This window comes from Nothoprocta perdicaria, unplaced genomic scaffold, assembly GCF_003342845.1.
Source record: "Nothoprocta perdicaria isolate Ctin4 unplaced genomic scaffold, notPer1 scaffold_25, whole genome shotgun sequence".
Lineage (NCBI taxonomy): Eukaryota > Metazoa > Chordata > Aves > Tinamiformes > Tinamidae > Nothoprocta > Nothoprocta perdicaria.
In genome coordinates, this window is record NW_020455477.1 from 4,539,734 (window position 1) to 4,562,340 (window position 22,607).

At 38.0% G+C, this 22,607-nt stretch overlaps 1 protein-coding gene across 1 annotated transcript; it reads right to left on the reverse strand.

The window, feature by feature from the left end:
* Window positions 1–3,292: 3,292 nt before the first annotated feature.
* Window positions 3,293–21,995, reverse strand: GK5 (glycerol kinase 5). Its single transcript, XM_026040129.1, has 15 exons — window positions 21,908–21,995; window positions 20,175–20,250; window positions 19,624–19,717; window positions 18,952–19,083; window positions 18,479–18,554; window positions 17,439–17,500; window positions 17,277–17,350; window positions 16,896–16,956; window positions 15,644–15,770; window positions 12,942–13,046; window positions 11,449–11,534; window positions 8,948–9,051; window positions 8,214–8,273; window positions 5,149–5,282; window positions 3,293–3,826 (listed from the first exon to the last, which is right to left on the reverse strand). Exons 2-15 carry the CDS (start codon window positions 20,234–20,236, stop codon window positions 3,687–3,689), a joined length of 1,317 nt encoding a protein of 438 aa, XP_025895914.1. The 5' UTR covers window positions 20,237–20,250; window positions 21,908–21,995; the 3' UTR covers window positions 3,293–3,686.
* Between the last annotated feature and the right edge of the window lie 612 nt (window positions 21,996–22,607).

Sequence of the window (22,607 nt, forward strand, 5' to 3'; positions counted from 1 at the left end):
CCGCCGCGTGTGGGCGCCGCGGCGCAGAGCAGGGCCGGGCCGCACCGCGCCGCCCGCCCCCCGCGAGACAAAGGCGCTGCGGGCGGCCGCGCCGCCACCCCCCCACACACCGAAAGCCGCCGTTCCGCCCGCCCCCGGGAAACGGGGCCCGGGGGAGCCCCGCGCCGCGCTTGAACGCGACCTGCGCCTTGCATTCAACCATGAACGACTGAAGAGAGAAGAGCTATAGAATAGAGGCCTGGGTGTTATATGTGTGTGTATATATACATACACACACACACACATAAAGAAATCAATGAGGCTGTTGCCCTTGCCTGAAAGTAAGGATGCATCATTATGCCAAGGGCCGCTCTATTATAGAGGCAGGCAGGCAGCCCAGGACCTGCTAACTTAAAAGATCACTCTACAGCCACACTAAAAAAGAAGGAGGCAAGCAAGAACTATGTATTACTTACGGGGGGTGCTCACCACTAAAGATCAAGCAGAAGTCCAGTAATTTGCTGACGTTTTGGTTTTAGTTTCCCTTTGTGCTCTTAGCTTTCTTCACACGCAACAACACCTTTAGCTATATTTGTACTATTATGCAAGACACCTTCATGAAAGCACTAAAAATGTGCAACCTGTGGGGTGTTCTCTTAAAAGACCCCTTCAATAGTCACAATCACGGCCACAGTGGTGCAGAAGGCACATGCTGCCTTAGAAAGGAGGGAAGCAAAACACATAAACCAGGGTAGCTGGTTCATTGCATTATTCAACAGGTTACCTATGCTGAACACATACTTGACCTTAAATGGCCTCGGTAAAAGCTTTCATGCTTCAAATATATCTCTAGTCTCCGTTGTCTTGCTGTAAGAAACAATTATAAGCTGAAGTTAGATACTGTAATTGATTATGAACAAAATAAACTACACATCTTAACCATTAGAGAGGAGGAAAGAAACAGAAGAAAGGACAGTCACCACACTCACTGCTTTGAACCTCACCCCAGCAAAACCAAGTAAACTGAAAGCTCCTTTGAAAGGCTCAGCAGGTGACTGCAACAATGTCCTTTTACATCTTTAACTTGCAGTAAATTTAGGAAATCAGGTTAAATTTCTTAGCTGACAAGTCACAGCTGTAAGGAGTTACTGGGAGTGGGTCCACCTGAACACCACTACACAACGAGGAATACTGAAGGGCTCGAGGCTCCTCCACCTTGCTAGCAGCTGTGCTAGCAGCAAGCCAAAGCTTTGGCCCAAGCCACAAGGCCCAAAAAGGCACACACGAGCTCTCCAGCCGGCGCCTCAGAATACTCACTTCCATTAGATCTCCAGCACAGCAAGGAAACCGTTACCAAGCCCTGCAAAACACATTTATGAAATGAAGATAAAAAGTCAAGGAGCCTTTACTGAGCGGATAGTGGATAGGCTTGATGAAACTAAACTCCTACCACTGAAACAGTGTAGAAGAGCAGTGAGTAGAAGCCACAGGCTTCTGCTCAAAATGCCAGACTAAACCACTGTTCCTTGGCTAATAAGTTATTAGCCAAGTTAATCTTCCTGCCAATAAATTTTCCTTAGAAGCAAGGCTGAGATGACAAAGTAGATCATACACTGAACTTGGGGCAGAAGCAGAACAACATTCCACATCTTCTTACACCAGAGCAAGGAGCAGAGGGAATGTCATCAACAGGCTTAGAACTCCTGGGGAATGGATGACAATACTGCCATAATCCAAAAATACAAGTTGGCATGTTTTAGAGATACCAGTCTGCTATATGACTAGGGATCAAGGAGATCCATTTCTCAACTTAAGGTCAGGATTCCTATTAAGATATGTTCATAAAAGAAAATGATCTCAAGGAAGATGAGCTTCAGCCAAAACTTTATTTGGCTAAATGGAAAGATGTAGACATATCTGCTCTGCATTAAGCAACAAATGATGAGATGACATGAGATATCCAAAGCAGCTGTAATAACTGCCGGAATAGTCAGGTCTAGTCACTTTTAGATTTGCTTAGTAGAGAGGGCTCCCTGCAAAGGTTTGGAAGAGTTGTAAGGGTAGGCCAAGAACATGGAGCTTACAACTAGGCTTAATTTAGTGATGCTTTGGCTGCTCTCTTGGGTAAAAAAGAGTACTTGTGATCATAATTTCTTTCCTCCCACTGACAGGACCTGTGTACACTCCATGCCTGGTAACCCCGGTCCGATTCTTTTTAAGGAGATAAGGGCAGCTTGTGTACAAGCTCTTGAGAGTGCAAACTGCATCAGGGGTTGCCATGTTGACCCATGCTCTCTATCAACTTGAAAGATACCACAAAGGCAGGAAACAAAGTGCCAGCACTGACTGAAGACACATACAGAACTCTGAAATGAGTGACTGATCTCATCAACACTTTCCTTTCTATCAAGATGGGATGAAGTATCACAAAAAAAAGGTGAAAACAAAAGGTGAGTAAAGCTAAGAATAACAGGTGAAGTCTAGGTTGAAAAAAAAAAAGAGCAGTTAGAGAAGATATTCCAACTCACAGTAAGTGACTGAAAGATGCCAAGGAAACGGGGCATGATTTGACCATCAATGTTTCAGCACCACAAGAGTTAGTGCATAACAGTTTTGCTGCCTCTGTTACATAATACCAGACTCATTTCTTGTCCCCAGTGCCTGTGGAACACCATCACCTATGACTTACACATTGCTATCATGCTGAAATGAAAATGTTTAGTTATTTTACATTTTTGAAACTGTTTTGCACACGTTGCTGGTGAAATTATATAAGATTAGTGATAAACAAATGCCTAAGAATAATCAACTACACATTTATTTAATTCTAATTTATTTAAAATATATAAAAGAAAGTAGTTACATCAAAAATAAAGTTTATCCTGTTTTAGCCATAATAAAATTTAATGATGGGCTTGAAAATATTGTTACAGATTTATAGAAGTTAAAAGTACCTGTAATTACTTTTAGCGTATTTGTATTAACAGTATAAAACAATGTAACTTTTTATAAAATTAAAAAATTGAGGTACATCCTGCATAGGTACTATCAGGTACCAAAAATCTTGGAACAAAGGTGGGTTTTTGTTTTTTTAAATGGTATAAAAAACCACATTGTTTTTATATATTTAATTTAGTGTTTATTCCTAGGCACCACTAGAATGCCATCACACAGCTTGGTCAAATGTTCCCTCGTAAAAATCAACCAAAACGTGACAACAGCCTGTCAGGAAGGTATCTTTGAACACAGTCAAATCTACCACAGAAAAAGAAAACCTCACAAGCACTCCTTTTACTTTTCTTAGAAACACTTAGAAAAGTATATGTGCTTTTGACATTCCTCAATGATTAACATATCAAAGCTTTTAAAGATCAGAAGGAAGGCAAGTTCCTCAGTAGAAAACCCATCATGGGAAAAACCTTCCCACCTCTAGAACATGGTTATAAGATTCAAGCAGCTGGGCCACCCCAAGGAGGTCACTGAAGGGACACAAATGCTGCAGCTGGACCACAGCTGTCATAAGGACCATAGGGGGGTTCATTACAGAGTAGCAAGTAATCTAGCAGTAGGGGGGTTACTCAAGTACCGTATAACTTTATGTATACATGCCATTGCAAATTTCATTTTTTTAATTGGACTGCTGATTTCAAGGTTTAATGAAGATTGATTTGAACACCTGAATTTTTCCATCATTAAAATACCTATCTCTACCAGTGTTGCAGTGCATGTTGCATCGCTTGTGTCCACGTATCCATAGCCAGTTTGTATTCTTCTGAGTCCTTCTGAGGCTCAAAAACTGCTTCTACTTGCCTCAGCTTCTTTAGTTGTTCTTTGTCAGCCCACAATCCTATAAATGGAAAGTTCATTCTCAAGCTCAATTGCAAGTGTATTATTTTTGAATTATTTTATTTTATTGCCAAGAGATCCAAAGCAGAAACACAGTAAGAAATCTCTTTTACTTTTTTATTGAACCAACAAATTTCTCAGAGGAAAGCATATTTTTTATATTGTGAAACTCCGTTCCAATAGCATCCACTTGTTTGGAATCCTGACAACTGCACATCTGCTTAACTGGGAGACTTTCCAAAGAACAACCCTGGTACAGTGAAGTTCATTAAGGTTTCATCAACAGTGTGCTTTTGGTGTGCTACAGGTCCCTCTCAAGTAAGACGAGCCATAGAAACAAAATTCAGCACTAGTTACCTTCCTTCTGCCCTAACAAAAATGGACATATGCCAGAAAACAGCTGATGTTACCTATTCAGATTAGTTTACACAACTGAAACATTCTTGTCTGTCCAGGGCTGCAGTGGACATCTCAGACAGCTTCCTTACAGTTTTAATGATTCAGCAATTTCTACTCAAGTATGAGATTTTTATCTTGAAACTGTGTTATGTACATACCAAAGCAATTCGATAGATATATCCATCTACAAAATATTAAGTAAACTATTGGGCAATGATTTAAGTAAACCATTAAGCAGAACTATAGAGCAATTGAGATTTTTTAGCTTTAAGTCTGGCTAGCTATATTAATTTTACGTGAAGATGGGATTTTTTTTCAGATAATAATTCAGTTTGCATGTCTATTGTGCTTTTTTCTGTGAAAACACAGCTGACAGGACATAGCTTCCACGCGGCTAACAAGGTTGCACACAAGCATGGCAGCTTCCCTGTCACACTGTCCATCCACACCATGTGCTGCTTGGAGCACTGCTAATAAGGCATCGGATACAGAACACGGGGCTTTGGGAAAAGGGAGGTTCCGACACTTCTTTCTCTGGCAGGATAGCCCTTTGAACATAAACTAACCCCTACAAACCTATACAGAGGTACTTTTCCCATTAAGCTCACTGTCACTATTCACTTACTTAAAACTACAAAGCATACAACTGCTCAGCAAATCAGGGTATAATTTTAAAAATAATTATGTTCCTTTAATCGTCTTTTTTACCCTATGCTCTGTTCTTTGGTTAATCAAATACTAGTATATGGGTAAAAAGCACCACACAATCATCATCACCACTTACCTTGCTTTTTCTGAGAAATAACAAAACTAATCTTTGGGGAGGATTTTATACTTATTTGAAATGATTCATTTTCTCTTGATTTTTGTTATCTATATATTTGCATTAAAAAACCCCACCTATTGTGTACAGGGTATACATACCTGATGCAAGACCTGCCAGAAATGCTGCTCCAAGGCTAGACATATCTGCATTTACAGGCTTTTCTATTTTCTTATTAATCAAATCAGAAGTCATCTGCAGGATAAAGCTATTATTACTGACACCTCCATCAGCTCTGTGTGGGGAGAGGGAGAGAAAACATAAAAGTAGGTTCAATTTAAATGTTTATTACCAAAGTTTTCGGAAATAGCTTTTTGGTTTTCACACCTACGCATTAATCTTATTACTCATGCACAAATATGTTTCCACTTTATAGGCAATTTAGGAGGCCAGTACAAACAAACAAATGAAAAAAAACCCCCACCCTTTAGGGAAGGAGTAGCAGGGGAAGAAGACGACATTGACAGAAGATTTGAGATACATTATAATGATTGAAACATTAGGGTTTATAACTGAATTTCTATATGGTTACCACCAGGTTATGACAAAATCGTTACATTAAACAAACCCATCCAAGTGCTCTCAGATCTTGAAAAATAGAGTTCTCCCATTACTAGCAAATTTTGGAACTAGTAAGATGAAATGCCTTCACAGTTGCTTCCCCTTTCAGTCAGGAGGATGAGAACGAGGATTTCATCTGTCTTTTCTCTGTTTACTTCCTTCTTAACTACATCATGTCTGAAACTCTTTTAATAGAGAAAACTAGTACTTAATATTGATCTTTAATCAGCTAAGAACAGTTCCTAATAATTGCCTCCTATCGTTGAAAAACAGCTGTAACAAAAAAAAAAAAAAAAAAAAAAGACCTTTACATTGTCATATACTGGTTGTCTATACCACTGGACTCCAATACTACTCAGTTATGTAGACACATCTGTAGCTGACTACTACAGAAAGTATTGTTTAATTAAGACGTTTCATCAATTTAAATATGCCAGCCAAAATCTTCCATTCTACATGTAGCCTCTGAAAACCTGTATATAAATAGTTTGTCTGTTTCCAAGAGTGAAACCAGGAGACATCTGCCTGATCAGAGATATTATGGGGTTTTACTTGTTTGTATATACAATCAAGAAATGTTACCTCTTCTACACTTTGGAATAGAAACATGATCTGGAAAAGTCACTCCCTTAATGCCAATTACATGCCCTTTTCTTGTTCTGTAGAAACAAAACATCTACTTGATTCAAGTTACATGGGACAAATCCAAGATTTGCAAATACTCATACAAAAGTATTCTGTTAAATTCTGTTGCTGCATACAGCAAATGGTGATGCAGTCTGCAGAGCACCCACTCCAAGTTCCTGCATGCTGTTGGGCTGGGAATGGGCTATCTCCACTGAGCAACTGAATACCAACAATCCAAGAGTCCAGCAAGCACGAGGACTGCCTTTAATGGCTGCAGCAGAGCGTTGCAACATGAGACATGAGGACTAAAAAGACAAGAGGTTTCTTTCTCTGTGCTTGCCTTGCTAGTGTTGAGACAAGCCAGGAGAAGTAATAGAGATGAAGAGGACCAATGAAAATAAGACAGGAGCTTCTAGAAATCATAGGTTGGGGAGAAGGATACAGGAAATGAGGATGAGGGACGGGATGTATTCAACTGAGGATAAGGACACATTAACAGAAGATAGGAATAAAAATCAGAGGCTATGGACAGGTATGAAATGTGTGGGGACCAAAGGAAAAAATGAGCAACTTGAAGAACTAGTAAAAAAGCCATCAAGAATATCTCTTTTTTCTCTAATGCTTCATCCACATGCTAAAAAATGCTACTGTTACCTCTATTACAGTCACTGCACAACACAGTAACTTTGTATCGAGTAAAACAAGGTTTTAAGAAACCACAGGATTTAAGAAATACATCACAACATAGAACAGAATGATTCTAAGATTCAGTAAGCTGTCTTATTTCTGGTACTTGCCCACTTTGCATTTTGCAATCTCTATTTGCTTTCTAAACTTTTACAAGCAATTTTCTAAGTATCACAGAATCACAGAATATTCAAGGTTGGAAGGGACCTCTAGAGATCATCTAGTCCAACCTTCCTGCTCAAGCAGGCACACCTAGAGCATGTGGCACAGGGCGGCATCCAGGCGGGTTTTGAAGACCTCAAACTAAGCTAAACTAAACTAAGCTTCCTCTGGAATCAGAAATCCCCAATACTCTGGACCTGTATTTATCTTTGCTGCAACCACACCTGACTGCTGCTTCATCTTACCCTACTGTGTCCGTGTCATGGCATATAGAAACCTTTACCTCCTCCCACCTTTGTACTTTCACCTTTCTTCCACCACTCCAAATCTTCATTTCTTAACTGTCTAGATGCCTCTCAGTCTACTTCTTCCATTGCATGGCTTTGAGAATAAAGAGCACGACGCTCTTAGTTCTTGTCTGTGAAATCATGATGACCCCTGCCTGTCAGAAGGAGCAATTTCAGAGAGCTTTTCTCAGCATTAGAGGCTCTACATTGGGTCTGTCTGATAGAGACATTCCCCCAAATGCCTGCTGTTATCAAACCAAGCTTCCACTTGTTTCCACTTCCACATGCGTAAGATAGTTTTCATCAACATATAATTTGACCAGATTAAAACTGTCCAAGAGGCAGTTTTCACATGCACTGGAGATCCAGGGCACCTCACTAAGTTTAGTCTTCTTCTCCAAGTATAGCATATTCTTAGCAACACAATATTCTTCTGTTTACCCTCACAAATAGATCCAGTTTTAATCTGAGACTTCAGAAAAACTCAATCTGCGACAGATCCAGCACAAAACAATACCATGAAAGGATTTTATAAGAAAGGGGGAAGTGACCTTCATAACAGACACCACTATATGCATCCCAATGCTACATAAGAAAACATATTTTTTGTTTCCTTTTCTGAAGCCAGTGCAAGGTTAACTATTTGCTGACAGCCATTAATGCCAATAATTTATCTAGTCATTGACCCTCTTATAGACAACCTCCACTGTCACTTTCTAAATTACATCAACGTTAGATCTGGTAATCAATTACTTATTTCTTAATGGTTACAATAAGACAAAATGAACAGTCAAGTTCACATCTATTTAACAAAAACTCTCATGGAGTTAAATGGAACTTACCGAATAGTTCGAAGAGGAATGTTTATCCTTTTCACAATGAGATCATAAAGTTGTTTGTTTCTTCAAAAAAAAAAATTTAGCTCAATTAAACATTCCCATATATACCATATAAAGGGTCTCTAATATATTCACAATCAAAAAGTAAAAGGCAAATATACCCCAATTTTGTCAAAATTAGTCAAGAGTTAACAAACTTCCATAATGGATCACTGAATAAAGAAAGAAAGGGAGAAAAAAAAAAAAAAAAAAAAAAGCTAAAACTGGCCTCTCTTACACATCATTATTAAGGCGCAAGGACGGATACATTGCCTTCTATAACAAGGCACCATAGAAGGCTCATTACTGCACCTGAAATAGATTACAGGCCTTCACAGATGAGATAATATGGCTGACACAACAAGTAATTTTGAGTGAGGAAGGGAAATGACAGAAATATTATTAAGAGTTTCTCCAGCTGTCTCAAAGGGAAACTCTCAAGGCTGTAAGTTTGATTGTTCTGAAGCCATTCCACTTAATGGGGGCAAATCTGAAGACAAATAGTTTCTGGTCTTTTTCTGTGCTAGTTTTTGGATGAGATGAGGTACTTAACATCTCTGTTTTTAAGACATGCAATGTTTAATTCCACACACCACTAGAAACTAATGTTTCTTTTACAGTAAAAAAAAAAAAAAAAAAAAACCTGCTTTAGAAACAATTGCAGTAAGTAAGAGAAAATATAACAAAATAAGCTGTACCTGAAAGCTACAGACTCCAACATAGCGCGCACAAGATGGTTTCTGGTAGTGGAAGGTTTCAGCCCCATGAAAGAGGCGCATGAATATGGGTCATGCACTGAAACCTAGAGAAAAGGTTTCACAGTGAGTTCAATTATATTTGATGACTTTTGAGAAAAGAGTCATATAGTAAGGAAAAAAATAACTTACGACAATTATAGGCAGCATAGTGAAAGAAGAAAATCGAAAACAGTACGTAAGCAGTTAATAGCGTTATTTTAGCTACTCAGTGAACAGTTTAAATAATTTCTTTCAACAGCAGACGGTTTACTGTAAGAGACTTTGGGAGTCTTTATACTAAATAACATTAATCTACAGAACCATCTCCTTAAAGGAAAACAGCATACACTTAAAGTGTCTGTGACAGGGCACACTGATACTGCTGTTTGCTAGCCAAACTAGGTTTATCCTGTTCTTCCTTTTTAAAGTTTCTGGAATGCTAAAAAAAAAAAAAAAAAAAAAGACCTTTTTGAACAGCATTGAAAAGGTTAGTAATTGCTTTTATGAATTTATACTGCAGTCCCTTTTCAATGACAATAACGTAACATTCTCAGTTAAAATTTTAATGATTATGTTTTCTTTTGCAGGAGAACTGGAGGACAGATTATGAATCTCTTCTCTATTTCTCCTCCATTTCTTTGGTCAACTTCATGACAAGATACTGGTTTGCTAGTTCATAGCTAGTTTGTGACAACATTAAATCCCCCATGCATGCTGTAGGCAGTTTTTTTTTTTTTTTTTTTTTTTTTAATTACAATGCACTCTTCTATAATGGACTTCTTTTAAAAGTCCAAGAAAACCCCCAAACACTTGGGTAGGTTGTTATAGGTTAGCAGGTATCAAAATTAAAGAGAAATCCTTCCACAGAGTTTCTCCTAAGTACAGATCTTAAATTTGTGTTGAGCTTATAAGAATCCAGTGAAGAAAGACTCAGTAGATGTTTGAAAAGAACTTAGTTGTTGAGGTTCCTTTTAGAGATACCAAGAAAGTAGGGGTGGGGGGGGAAAACCACCACAAGCCAAAAAATGAGGCTTTACCAACATCTCTGGACTGAATATTAATTGAACTAGAGTTTCAGAGAAGATTCAAATCACCATTTGTCAGTATTTGTCTACCTCAGGATTCCTATCTACAAACACAAGAATTTGACATGGCTCAACACTTGCTTTCTCAAAGCACAATTTATCACTGTATTAACACAATATGGAAGAATCCTAACCAAGCACTGTATATCTACAAATAAAATTAACGAATAAGGCAGCTGTTTGAGACAAGGTAGCTGGGTTCTCTGTAAAGAAAATTAAACTTTCCTGTGCCTTTTTTTTCCATTAATAGTAGGTAATGTTAGGACCCTAAGCTTCTGGAACTCTGCACAATACTTAACCTTGTAATAGCTGCATTACAAAAATTTATTTATTTCCGTTCTGTAAAGAGGTTTGTCTAGCAGCTGTGACTTGCAATTCTTTCATATTTTGTGGAGACAAATCACTAACTATTGTGACTAACAAAACTATAAGCAAAGCAATTTCTCTGTGGCTGAAGAGGCAGTATGTCAACTCCTCAGCTATCATAATTTGTTATTTAACATATTAACCAAAATTCCTGCAGATCCTATTTTAAACTAATATTGAACTGCAGCATCAATATCTCCCTTTGTTATCTCCACACAGGGACAGCGACTCAGCTCCGTAACCAAACCTGAGAGGGATCATGCATCAGAGATGGAAAGGAAAGGCATAAGGATACTGTCTCCAGCATAAACAGAAAATAAGTACACAGCAGAGAATAAGTAGACAGCAGCCACAGCTTGTCCTGAAGTCAACAAAGGAATTGCAGGAAGTCCCTCAAATAAAGAGGAAGTTACAAGGAAGCTACTGGGAAAAACAGAGGACCAAAACGGAGAGCAAACACCAGGAGCTCCTTATCACTGTGGTCAGTAAAAACAGCAGCAAAGCACTAATCCTGGAGTAAAACAGGGAATACATAGTCCAGATGAAAAATCAGGTATTCCAGAAAAACAAATTTACTTGTATTTAGGCATTCTGCTGAATTGTAACTTATCTTGAAATGGGCAGAATAAAATAAATTATTTTATTGCAGTGCTTTGAAGGTATCATCTCTATGAAGGCTCTGCATGAGACAAAGCTATGTGTTTTTGCTGTCTGTGTTTCCCCTGTTACTGTGGGGATGTCCCTTGGTTTATCTGTCCATCAGTTCTCCATCTGCAAAACGGAACTAATCTTTTCTACTTCGTATGCTTTTTTCTTGTGGGTTTAAGTATTCTGATATCACAATGATCTGCAGTTGTGGTGAGGGACACAGCCCAAGATCCTGGGTAGAACACAGCTGATAGAATACATGGTGTTAAGATGCAAATTACTATATAAAAAAACCAATAGATTATACTTTTAAAAGTGTTATTAAGAACATATTCTCAATTATAGTAACAATAACTATTTTACCTGAAAACCTGGAAGAAAACAAACGCCTTCAGAATCAGCAATGCTCCGTGCCATTTTTGCCGTTTCATGTACATCAGTGAAAAGATCTGTAGAAGATGCACAAGTCATACACATTTAATGTTTATTTTGATTTCTTTATAAACTTTATAAAATCTAGAGTTAACTATTTCCTTTTGTAGTATTTCTCAATCCAACACATTCTAAGAGAAAACAACATTCCCCCTGTAGTTCATTTACATTAGTCACATAAAAAAATTCTAGTTAGAAATAGGCTAAACTCAAAAAGACTCTTTCCTAGCTTTTATGTTATAGCCTTTTAATCCTCACATCCTTTAAGAAGGCCATTAGTTTTCTATGGATATAAATCATACGGATTTTCATATGGATACAAATGGGAATTAAGAAGGCTAACATTATCCTATAAATATATTAAAAACCTAGGTGTTGCAAAATACATAAAACATCTTTTCTTTCAGGATGCAGTTGTCAGCCCAAGCATCAATGACTACTAAGCTCCTATTACCGACCATCCTTTATCAAGAGATTTAAATTTATTTATTATTTTTACACAAGTGACTGACATCAAAGTACAAATAAGGCAGGTCTTCAATAACAAGTCTTTAATATACATTACTTTTATTCATCTTCCAACCCGATTCTTTTCTCTTCAACACTGTCTACAGACATTCCCTTTTTAGCTCCTTCTTCATCCAGAGGCAATTCTCATATGTATATCCACCTTCTATAGTTTAATAAATCATTTCCTTATAAGGCCACATAGAATGTTGTACTGAAGTCTATTGCCTTTTCTGGTCTAACAAGTAAATTCTCCTATCAAAGACAAGTTAATCGAGCTCAATTCCCACTCCCCTCCCCTCCAATTATCACCTTGGTAATTTACTCCTGTATCATTAATAAATTTGATCAACCACTTTGCAGCTGCAGAGGAAGGGCTAATAAGACTAAACCACCACTTTTCCTCTCTGTTATAGTTGCTACTGTTGAACCAGATAGTATCACTACAGCAAAAGGGAAAGTAATAAATACAAACAAATAAGAAACTTTGCCATTAAAATTTCACATATGAGTTTTTTGAAACCCTGAGACAGAAGATCCACTAAAAAAGGCCCATTAAACTAAGTCCACTCTGCTACAGAAATTCCTGTTTCCAAACTGTCACTCCTATTGCGTATCTTGTCTTCATTCACGTGTAGCCTCATCCTCTTTAATGAAAGCTCAGTTTGGAGGCTATCAGCTTACCTTAGGTTCCTACCAATCATTTCTGTAGAGCAAAAATTTTACCCTTCTCTTTAGCTGCAAAGCTAATAAAAATTTCAGTACTGGATAATATCCTCCCTCTTCCAATTTTTTTGCCCATGGTCTTAACAGTAGGTCACTTCTATTTTTAATGCTGGCTGGCTAAAAATCCTTTTATGCTGTTCACCCTACATAAAACATATTTTACTCTGCTACACAATTACAAAACTACTTACTTATTTCCTGTGCCCATTTTATGGCAGTGCCAACATTTGAAAAAGAGCCTTCAGTTAAATAAACAACTTCATCCCCAATCTTCCAACCAATCAGTGGATAGAGGCCTTGATTATTTTCCATGAAACAAAACAAAACATCTAAGTCAAATACTTCCAGAAAAACGTATGCATACACCTCCAGCAATAAATCAAACAAAAATACAGCTTTTGTTCACTTCCTTTATAAAATACAAACTAGAACATTGCTGACATAGGTTAGGCTTTCTGTTTAAAATTTAAATGGCATAAGTGAAAATGATTTGAGTATTAACTACAAAATTAAAGATGAACTAAAAATCACTATCCAATTACAAAGGAAGATCTTTAAGCGATGAGCTACTGACATTTATATTTGCAAATGTAAATTTAAAAAAAAAAATCACTAAGAAACTGCATATACTTAAAAGAAGTTATCCATCTAGTATTCCCCAATTATTTCAGAATCTGAATTTCTTCCCCAAAACATGAAACATGAGCATTGAGCATCCAGATAGGAAACAGATACTAAAATAGACCGATAAACAAAGAAAAAGCAACACAGACTTGTAATATAGATCCTATTCATAAGAGAAAATGAAATGGTGATATACTTTCAAAATTTATTTTTAATATACAGTGCTTCCTTGGATAGAAAGCAATAAAATTATGAGTGTTATGATTTGTCCACCACTGTGTCCACAAAGATTATTGCCACTAATTATAGCATTTTACCATTATATTTCCTAATACAAAAAAAACATAAACAAATCTCCAGACTCATTTTAAAAAAATGGTAACTGCAGACAAAGCTTGTCACACAAGATTAGCACATCCATGGCTTACAGGAAGGGATTTGCAGGATGTTATGATTTCCAATAAACACTTTTTTCTTCACAGTGTTTCATGAAAAACAGAATATTTCCTCCTTTTCTCTAAGGAAAGTAGAAATAAAGAGGCTAAACTGTTAGTTTATTTGAAATTATACATGGCATCTTCCAAAGAGTTGCCTCCTAGAAAGTACTATTCCATTTAGAAACAGTCAATAATGAGAATAAACACAGTAATTTGATTTTTCTCTCCATCTAGGGAAGTGTTGAAACTTTGAATAGAGACTTATTACTTTAAGGTGAACACAAACATCTTGGCATGTTTGTAAGAACACAAGTCTCTGGGAAGTGTCTCAGCTCTACTTCGCAATAGGCCTAACTTCAAAAACTCAGAGTCCTCAGGCACCTGCCAAACTGATAAGACTATTTCTGTCAAATAACCTTTTCACAGTATGTTCTCAGTACGGTTAAGTAGGACATGAAACTACCACCTAATGCTAAAACAAAGGACTTAGCATCTAGTTGACCAGTGGGCATTTTCCCAGGTCTGCAGCTTGACAAATTGGTCACTGCAATAAAACCTTCACAAGGCTTAAGAACCACAACTATCTTCCAAGTTGATCCATACGCTCTCATGCTGCCATCATTGAATTTTGAAAAACATTATTATTCAAGGAATAATAATTTTTTTATATATTAAAAAAAAACCTATCACATATACCAATTACACATAATTCGGAAATTAGAACAGCAGCTAACAAAAAGCTTGTAGGCAAATTCTGTAGGTATTCGTCTTGCAGTCTTAAATACATATATTAACTTTAAAGACGGAACGCAGAGTACATTTTATGCTCAGGGATCTGAAAAAAACGACCTTGTCCTATTAACCTTTTTCATGTGCCACGTGGCAGGCAGAGAAAGGCGGAGGGGGAAGTAATTGTAATACAAATAATATAGCCTTAAGTTGTAAGAAAGGATTTCACAGCATTGATTTAAATAAATACTAGCAGATCACAACAGCCAAAAGTTTACTTCAGACGAAGCATAAAATCTTACCGTATGTTTTTCTATGGCATTTCTATGCAATGCATAAAGTTGAATTCAGAAGTATAAAAAGCATAATGGTAACATTAACTAGTCCAAACAACACTTGGATTCCTAACAAAACAGGACCGAGTGCCATTCAGTTTTGATAAGTCTCAACTATTTGCCAGGTCCCTTCTGACTCTAGCTTTTAAAGTTCTTCTGAGCACCAGTCTCCACCCTACTTTAAACTGTCAGCTTCTAGAAATCAGTAGCTGTTAAAAATATGAGAGACAGTGTGCAGGCAAATATAATTCAGTATCAGCTGTGGCTCTCGATAAATGACCATCTACAACAAATGAACAAGCTTGGCAGACCACAAATGTTCATAACTTCAGAATTCTAACATACCAGGAAAGCAGCAGGGAGTCCATTTTAAAGAAAAATAATTGCGAATCTCACCAAAAATACTCCAAACCTAAGGGCTCAGGAAACAGAACTTACAGCCATTCCTACACTGGAGGATTCTGATGCAACACAACAGAAGTAAAGTCCTCTTTATCTCTATTCTCATATTGTATAATACTGCTACCAAGAAATGGCAAGGGGGTGGAAATAGAAGTATACTGAGAAGCATATTTCAGGATAACCAAAATTAGACTTTAATTAAAATTTTCCAATTTTAATTTTGTTCTGAGAATGTTTTCAAGCGATCTTCCTACAGCAAAAAACATAAGGAAGAAAATAACTGTATTTCATCTCTTTTTGAAATCTCATTATTAAGAGCTGTACAATAACAAAAAATATTGCAAACCCAAAATTTCACCAGCCTACCTCTCCATGATGAAAAGAGACTTTCCCCAGTATTGACATTCCAGAAAGCACCTGTTCCCATAGTCAGTTTAACATCTCCAGGGTGAAAGCAGCATTCTCCAAACATGGCTGCCTGCTGATCAGCTACCTGCCAAACAGGCAAAAATACTACTTATTAAAGACAAACCTACAGAGCTGCTAGATTTTAAAATATCATGTAATTGGTTCAAAGTTCTCAAGATTAGCAGCCATTCAGAAACTAACTGAACATTAAGAAAGGACTTCTATCCAACTTGTTAGATATCTGTTGATCCTTCTTACAGTCACATTCATCATTAGAATTGAATTCTATGAGATTCGGACTTGTACAAATTTTTCTATATTACTAATTTAAAAATGCATTATGGAAACAAAACGAAACACTTGATGTTTTGGCATTTGACAGGAAGGATAAGCGGGGATTTTGCAGTCTTGGGGAGCAGAAGACATCCACTTAGCTTGAATTTCTCTTTCCTCAAATACAAAGTTGAAGCTGTGAAGTCTCAACTTTCTCAGTCCCTGCTGTGACTCTTACATCAACCTATTCCATGCTCATGTTTCCAACAAAGACAATGACTGTTAAATGTATTTGTTGCTGTTTGCTTCTTAGTGAAACAGTGAAATTCAGAGATAAATTGATTTTACAATTACTCTAAAATAACCTGAGAAATTAATATTAGATGTGGTAGATGACTTTTTTTTTTCATTTAGCTCAGCTTGAACAGATTTTTCTCCAAACTATGATAAAAAATAATAAGCGTTCCTAATTCAAACCTAACTATTCATACAAGAAAATCTTATTCTCCACGTATTTTGGAGAAGAAAACAGGAAAAAAAAGTACACTAGGATCTATTAGCAACCTGTGTTGAGTCCTACTAAAGTCAAGCCAGACCTCAGCAAAATTGTTCCCGAAACAATTGATTTAAAGCTGAAGAGAAAGCTAGTGTCAGTGTAGAAAGCTAGTTCTTGATTAGAACACAGCTCTGTTAAGTTCTAACTTCAGTGTTTAATCATATTAAGGTCATCTTACCTTTATGGACCTTAAAATCTAAAGATCTCTTTTCATTCTGTTTTTTTCTCTACTCCTTTCCCAGGTTGTAAACTGAGTTTTGAGCAAAGTTCAACAACCAATTCTACTGCAGTTAAGTCACACAAGGAAAAAAAAGAATACTTACTAAATACTTATTAATACAGGTACAGAAGTATAGATTTAAATTAAAAAAATTCACTCACCAATGCCAGTATTGGAATAGGTACCCCAAATATTTCAGAGTCAGATGACCCAAAGTTGAAGCTTAAAATAAATGTAATGGAGATCCATCATAACATTAAATTGACTGTTTTGTGAAATCAAATCCCTAAGGATACAGGAGCTGAATCTGAATCATATGTAGAAGGTAATGCTAATGATTTATTTTTAAAGAGAACACAAAAATTATCACTTTAAGAAAGATTGTAAAAATGAAGTTTTAGATGTAGCATCAAAAAAGCTGCACATAATCTTTTATTATTTTTGTCTCTTGATATATTACTTTGTGCATATTATGAGGTGTTTTCCTACAGCCCGTGAATTTATTCAGTATCATATTATTTCAAAAAAGCCTTCATAGTTACCTTGTGTCTCTCACTGGAGGATAAATAGACATTGGTATGGAGAGTAAACTAGACAAAGTGGGGTTCCAGCATTTCTGAAATTATATGGGAAAAGTAAAAAGCATCAGTTATTCCGTCAGATGAAAAACAAACAGCAAGAATGCCTTGTTCTGAACAACATACCGTAAAAGGTTCGAAAACCCCTGTGGAACTGGCATTTGAGTAATCTGTAGCATACACGGAACCTACAATAAAAAAAGGAACAAAGCAAGATTTTTATATGCCTAAATATCCAAGAATCATTTGAAACTTTTTTTTTTTTTTTTTTTTGGTGGGGGGGTGGAGGTGGGTAGACATCTCATTGAGGGCATTAGTCCTCGCACAGTTACCTATTCTGGGACAACACCCTATAGTCCACCATATTTATGACAGGATTTTACATTATCCTGAATATCTACTGTCTGTGAACTGCAGATTTCAGGCACTTAGAGATTTCTGATCTGGATATTTGTGACAAGAGGCACCTAATAGTTGAAATATTGTCTTTTAAACCGTATCTTCTCTGGATATAAGAAAAGGAATTTCACCAGGTGAAACAGGTGTGTTGTAAGTGCTTGAACTGCTTCTGAGGGAGGTTATGGAATTTCCATCTTGGGAAGTAATCAAATGTCTGGACAGTAAGACTCCAAGCAACCTGATGTAACTTTGAAGCTTGCCCTGTTTTGAGCAGGAGGTTGGACTTGATGACCTCTAGAAGTCTTTCCTAACTTAACTTTCTCCATGACTCACATGTTTCTGCCACCTAAAACCTAGAGTGGTCAACTACACAGGACTAACTCCCTCAGACTCTACCATTAGTATCTTGCCTCTTTAGTTTCCAAAAACTGCCTCCCGCTTGAGTAAATGATTACAAACAATTCTTCATTTGTTTGCGTTCACAGAATCAATGCTAATTAGTTCCCAATGTCTCCTTTAAATCTTAAATGTTTAAGAGGTGATCATACTGAATAATTCTTTTTCTGATTGCACTACCAGACAGACCCAAAGAATAAGTAATTTGGAAATATTTCTATACAATAATCACACAACATTCACCGATTATAACAAAAGCAAAACTGCCAAAATATATTTGAATTCTAGGAAATAACAATGATATGCAATAAACACGATCACTTAGATTCTATTATGTTTTACTCAAGCTTACGAGTGACTCTAACATTCACCTTTAGTCAGCCTGTATAGTAACCACGTGTCAATCGTCCCAAAGCAGCAGTTATTTTCTTTGGCAGCTTCTTCAGCCTAGGAACAAATAAAAAATACAAAAAGAACATTTACAAGTGGATATGAGAGCAGGAACACTTTATCTCATTTTTTCTTCACAAGTAAGAACATTAATGGCCTTAGAAAATAAGCTTCCATTTGCCAATATTTCTTCTAACAGGAATGCTTCAGCTGTATTTCTCTGCACCCTACTTAGGTTTCTTACAAATGAGTATTTCCTACTACTACACATTTTCAAACTCAGAGGGCAAAAGTTGAATAAATGGGGATAGATTTTACAGGCAGATATGCTCGGAACGTTACACTGATGAATACTGTCTTTCAAAGACAATCAAAACTAAACGGCTTTACAAGCAAGCCAAGTCACAAGCCATTATTATGACTGAAAAAAGTTATTTCTTCTTTCACAACTTACCTCATGTAGGTTTTTGAAAACCCACGACAACTTCAAAGAAGCTTGTTTTGTTGAAAAAGTAAAAGAACTTGGAGCCAAGTATCGATCATTCCTTGTGAAGAAATGAAGCACTGTAAAAATAACATGGATTACCTGTTTCCAAAGAAAAGAGTTATTAAATTTTGTGATCTCTTTCTTTAAAGATTTCTATCGGTTAATGCTTAAGGATGAAGTACCTGTCATGATGTTAGAGTTATAATTCTGTTAGAGAATCCTTACACATGTAGTTTTTAAGAACTAGTTCATGATTCTAATAACTAGAACAGTACACAGAAAAAAGGAACTGTTCTAAACAAGTCTGATTTTCTGACTTATGTCATACAGATGCGTTACAAAAAGAAGTTCACCTGTATGACTACAAAATGCAATGCAGTTGACAGAGTTGTATGCCATTACTCCATTGAAAGTGTCCCTAGAGTAGGCAGAATCAAACATGTTTTAATAGAGACATTATCTTTAGGCTATCAGCACTGCATTTTTCTTTTCCCGGTATCATTTTCTATGCTAATCTTGCCCAGCTTCTTTTTAATTGTTTTTTTGGCCATGTTATTGGTAAGATTTCATATTTGTTCTTGATCTTCATAGAATGAAAGGCTTAAACTAATCCAAAGCAGTATCTTAGTATAGTTTTACCTTCAGCAGAAGGGATCTATTCCAGGAATTCACAAGTTCAGCACATCTCAAGTCTTGCCAGCTTATAAAATTATGAAAAGGTTTCCCTGTCCTCCTGAAAAGCGGTGTTTGAACATTTTCATTAGAAATTACATGAATATTCTGCACAAAAATCAACATCACAGACTACTTCTAATAGGGACGTTTAATTCCTAAATAAGTGTACGTACACCTGCTGGATGTTAGTAATTGACTAGCTTTAATTACAGACTTTATATGGCAATAATTTTTGGTGCAAGGCTTCTCACCAAGATTAAACTGAAGAAAAACAGAAAATAACTTTTTTGTTGTTGATAACTTTTTTTCATAGCACCAAGAAGAAAGCAAAAAGGGCATAAACTCATAAACTGCTCCAAATTGCTTCAGACTGACTCTCTACAAACACAGCAGAAAATGACAGATTGCTGCTTGCTGTTCCAGGTTGCAGTTTGACTTGATAATTCCTACAAGTGTTTACATCCAATCTACAACAAATATATGAATTCAGTTTCAGCAACGCATTATATATGTACCTGTGCCACGTAATGAAAGTTGACCTCTGTGTTGAGATGCCAAGACCAGCAATTTGCCTCATGTGAACTCCTGCAACTAAAATAAGCCAAAAAATGCAATAGATTAAAGGAAGAGAGAAAAAATACCATACTTATATAATAAACATAAGTAATCTTTAGGAAATAAATAATATAATACAAATGTTTAAGGTTTGGGCATATTTGTCACCAACAATATCAAAGCAGATCTGGTCAGCTTCCATAACCTTTCCATGTCTATTTGCAGAACCAAAATTATGTTAAGTAACATATACTAAGAAATTCCACTTTAATATCACACACAATACAGTTTGTTCAAACAGTTCTGAAGATCTCTCAACCTATTTATCTGAGTAAATCTGTGAAAAACAGCATCCTGTTCACACAAGTTCCAATGATGAATTTCACGTACAGTTATTTGTTCACGTAAGTACTTACTGCAGACCCTAGGAATGACAACTAAAGATGTGAAACAGGTCATTCTGCTCTGCCCACCTTGACATGCATTTCTGCCCCTTCCCTCATCAGGAAGTCTTGGCAGTCTCGCAGTCAAATGGTATCAGGCCTCTCTTCCCTTCAAATCAAATCTGCTTTTCCCTGCTGCCACCGACCACACACACGTCGCAGGTAGTGCCCGTATGCAGCAGCAGGACCCTCAGAAAGGCAGCATTTCCTCTCCCTTGCCAGCTGGGTCTACACTGAAAGCACAACCGTATCAGTGCTGCTGCAGCTCACTGCTGACTGAAGTGGCATTACTTACTCCTTCCTGCTTCCACAAGCTGCGTGTTCTCATTTCCCTCATGCCACCTATTACTCCCTGGAGTGCTCTCTGGGCAAAGTCAGCTCTCATCAAAGGGGAAAAACAAAACAAATTAGCTGGGGAATCCTCATTTACCCTAGTCATTAGGAAGGCAGAAAGCCCTGCCCTTAGGGGTCAGTGGTTTCCTCGCCACAGAAGTGCCTTAGCTGTTGAGAAGGAAGACGCAGAGTCCCAAACACTCAGCTGCAGCCTATGCTGTGTGGCGGTTAATCCGCCTGTCTCCTAGGTTGGGACCTAGTGAGAAAGCGAGAGCTGATGGGTTCTTGGCATCAGGGCGGCACAGACAGCAGCCTGCTGTGGATCCCGGCGTGCCAGAGCAGGCACGGTGAGAAAGCAGCAGGAAACAGGGAGTGAGGGGGACCTGGTTAGAGCAGGCGGAGCAGCAGGTTGTAATAGCACGAAAAGAGGAGCAGGCAGGTCCGATGCACTCCTCCTTACTCTATCCTACATCCACGCACACAAAATACATGCTGCTGCAGAATAACAAACAGGGAATTAGGGCAGGAAAAAGGCCTATATTCCATGTCCATCAACACAGACAGAAAAAAAAAGCATTTTAAGGAAAAAAAGCAATAAGGTATTGAGATAAGGGGCATGAAGAATAAGCTGAAGCAACAGAGTGCTGTCACCCACATGTAAATCCTGTATGTACAACTGCTGCTTGCTTCAGTCCTAACCTGGATCCACTTAAATAAACAAGTAACTGAAGTGCCCTATTTCACGTAATGATTTAATTAGGCCTTAAAGTATTCTGTAGTCCTACACTCAATAATAAATTCCCAGTAAAAGATCTCTTAATAGATTAAAAAAAAAGGAAAAAAGAAAAGAAAAAAAAAAGCTTAACTATTTTAAACAAATATATACATTTTCTTTCTCAGAGCTTTGTAAGCATTACCTTGAACAGCCTCTTTTACTGCTTCAATAAACTGACTCCAGAGCACTTCGGGATCCAATTCAACCCATCCAGGATGAGGATAGAGCGACTCAAGCTGCTCACAAAGGTAAAGCGCACGGTTACGAGACCCTGCTCACACAAACACTAAGGGTCCTAACAAAAATCTGTGCAATGCGCTTACAAAAGAAATGAAAAAGAAAAGCGCAAGCAAAAACAAAAATAGAGAGAGAAGAAATTCGATTTTCATCATCATGACGGCGGAGGATGGCAGCGGTGGATGAGTTCCAGACCCCGGTAAGTCCTGTCAGCCCCCTTAGGGGCAAGGCACCTAAACGGGCAGGGCCCGGCGCCCCGCGGCGGTTCCCGGCGCGGCCCCGCGCTGGGGGCCGAGCAGCGCAGCCGGCCCGCGGGGACACGGACAAAAGCGCCTGCTTTCACCCCCCAACTTCACCCTGCGCTGCCGGCGGGGTCTGCGCGGCTTTAAGCAGCAGCGTCGCCCCCGCCCGCCCCAGGCCGCGCAGCGCGGCCGCCCGCGCTCACCTTGCGGCAGCTCGAGCCCCTGAGCGCGGCCGCGCCGTCGTAGACGTGGCACTTGAGCACCGTGCTGCCCACGTCCACCCCCACCACGAACCGTCCGCTCCGCATAGCGCAAGAGCCGCGATGGCGACCTGAGCGCGCCGGCCGGCAGGCCCGCCCGCCC

Coding starts and splice junctions, on each gene's coding strand:
- GK5 (XM_026040129.1), bottom strand. CDS start 20,236: ATGAGGCAAATTGCTGGTCTTGGCATCTCAACACAGAGGTCAACTTTC. Junction 18,555..18,951: donor TTTTCAAAAACCTACATGAG/GTAAGTTGTGAA, acceptor ATTTGTTCCTAG/GCTGAAGAAGCTGCCAAAGA. Junction 13,047..15,643: donor TCTCTTTTCATCATGGAGAG/GTAGGCTGGTGA, acceptor AAAATAATCAAG/GCCTCTATCCACTGATTGGT.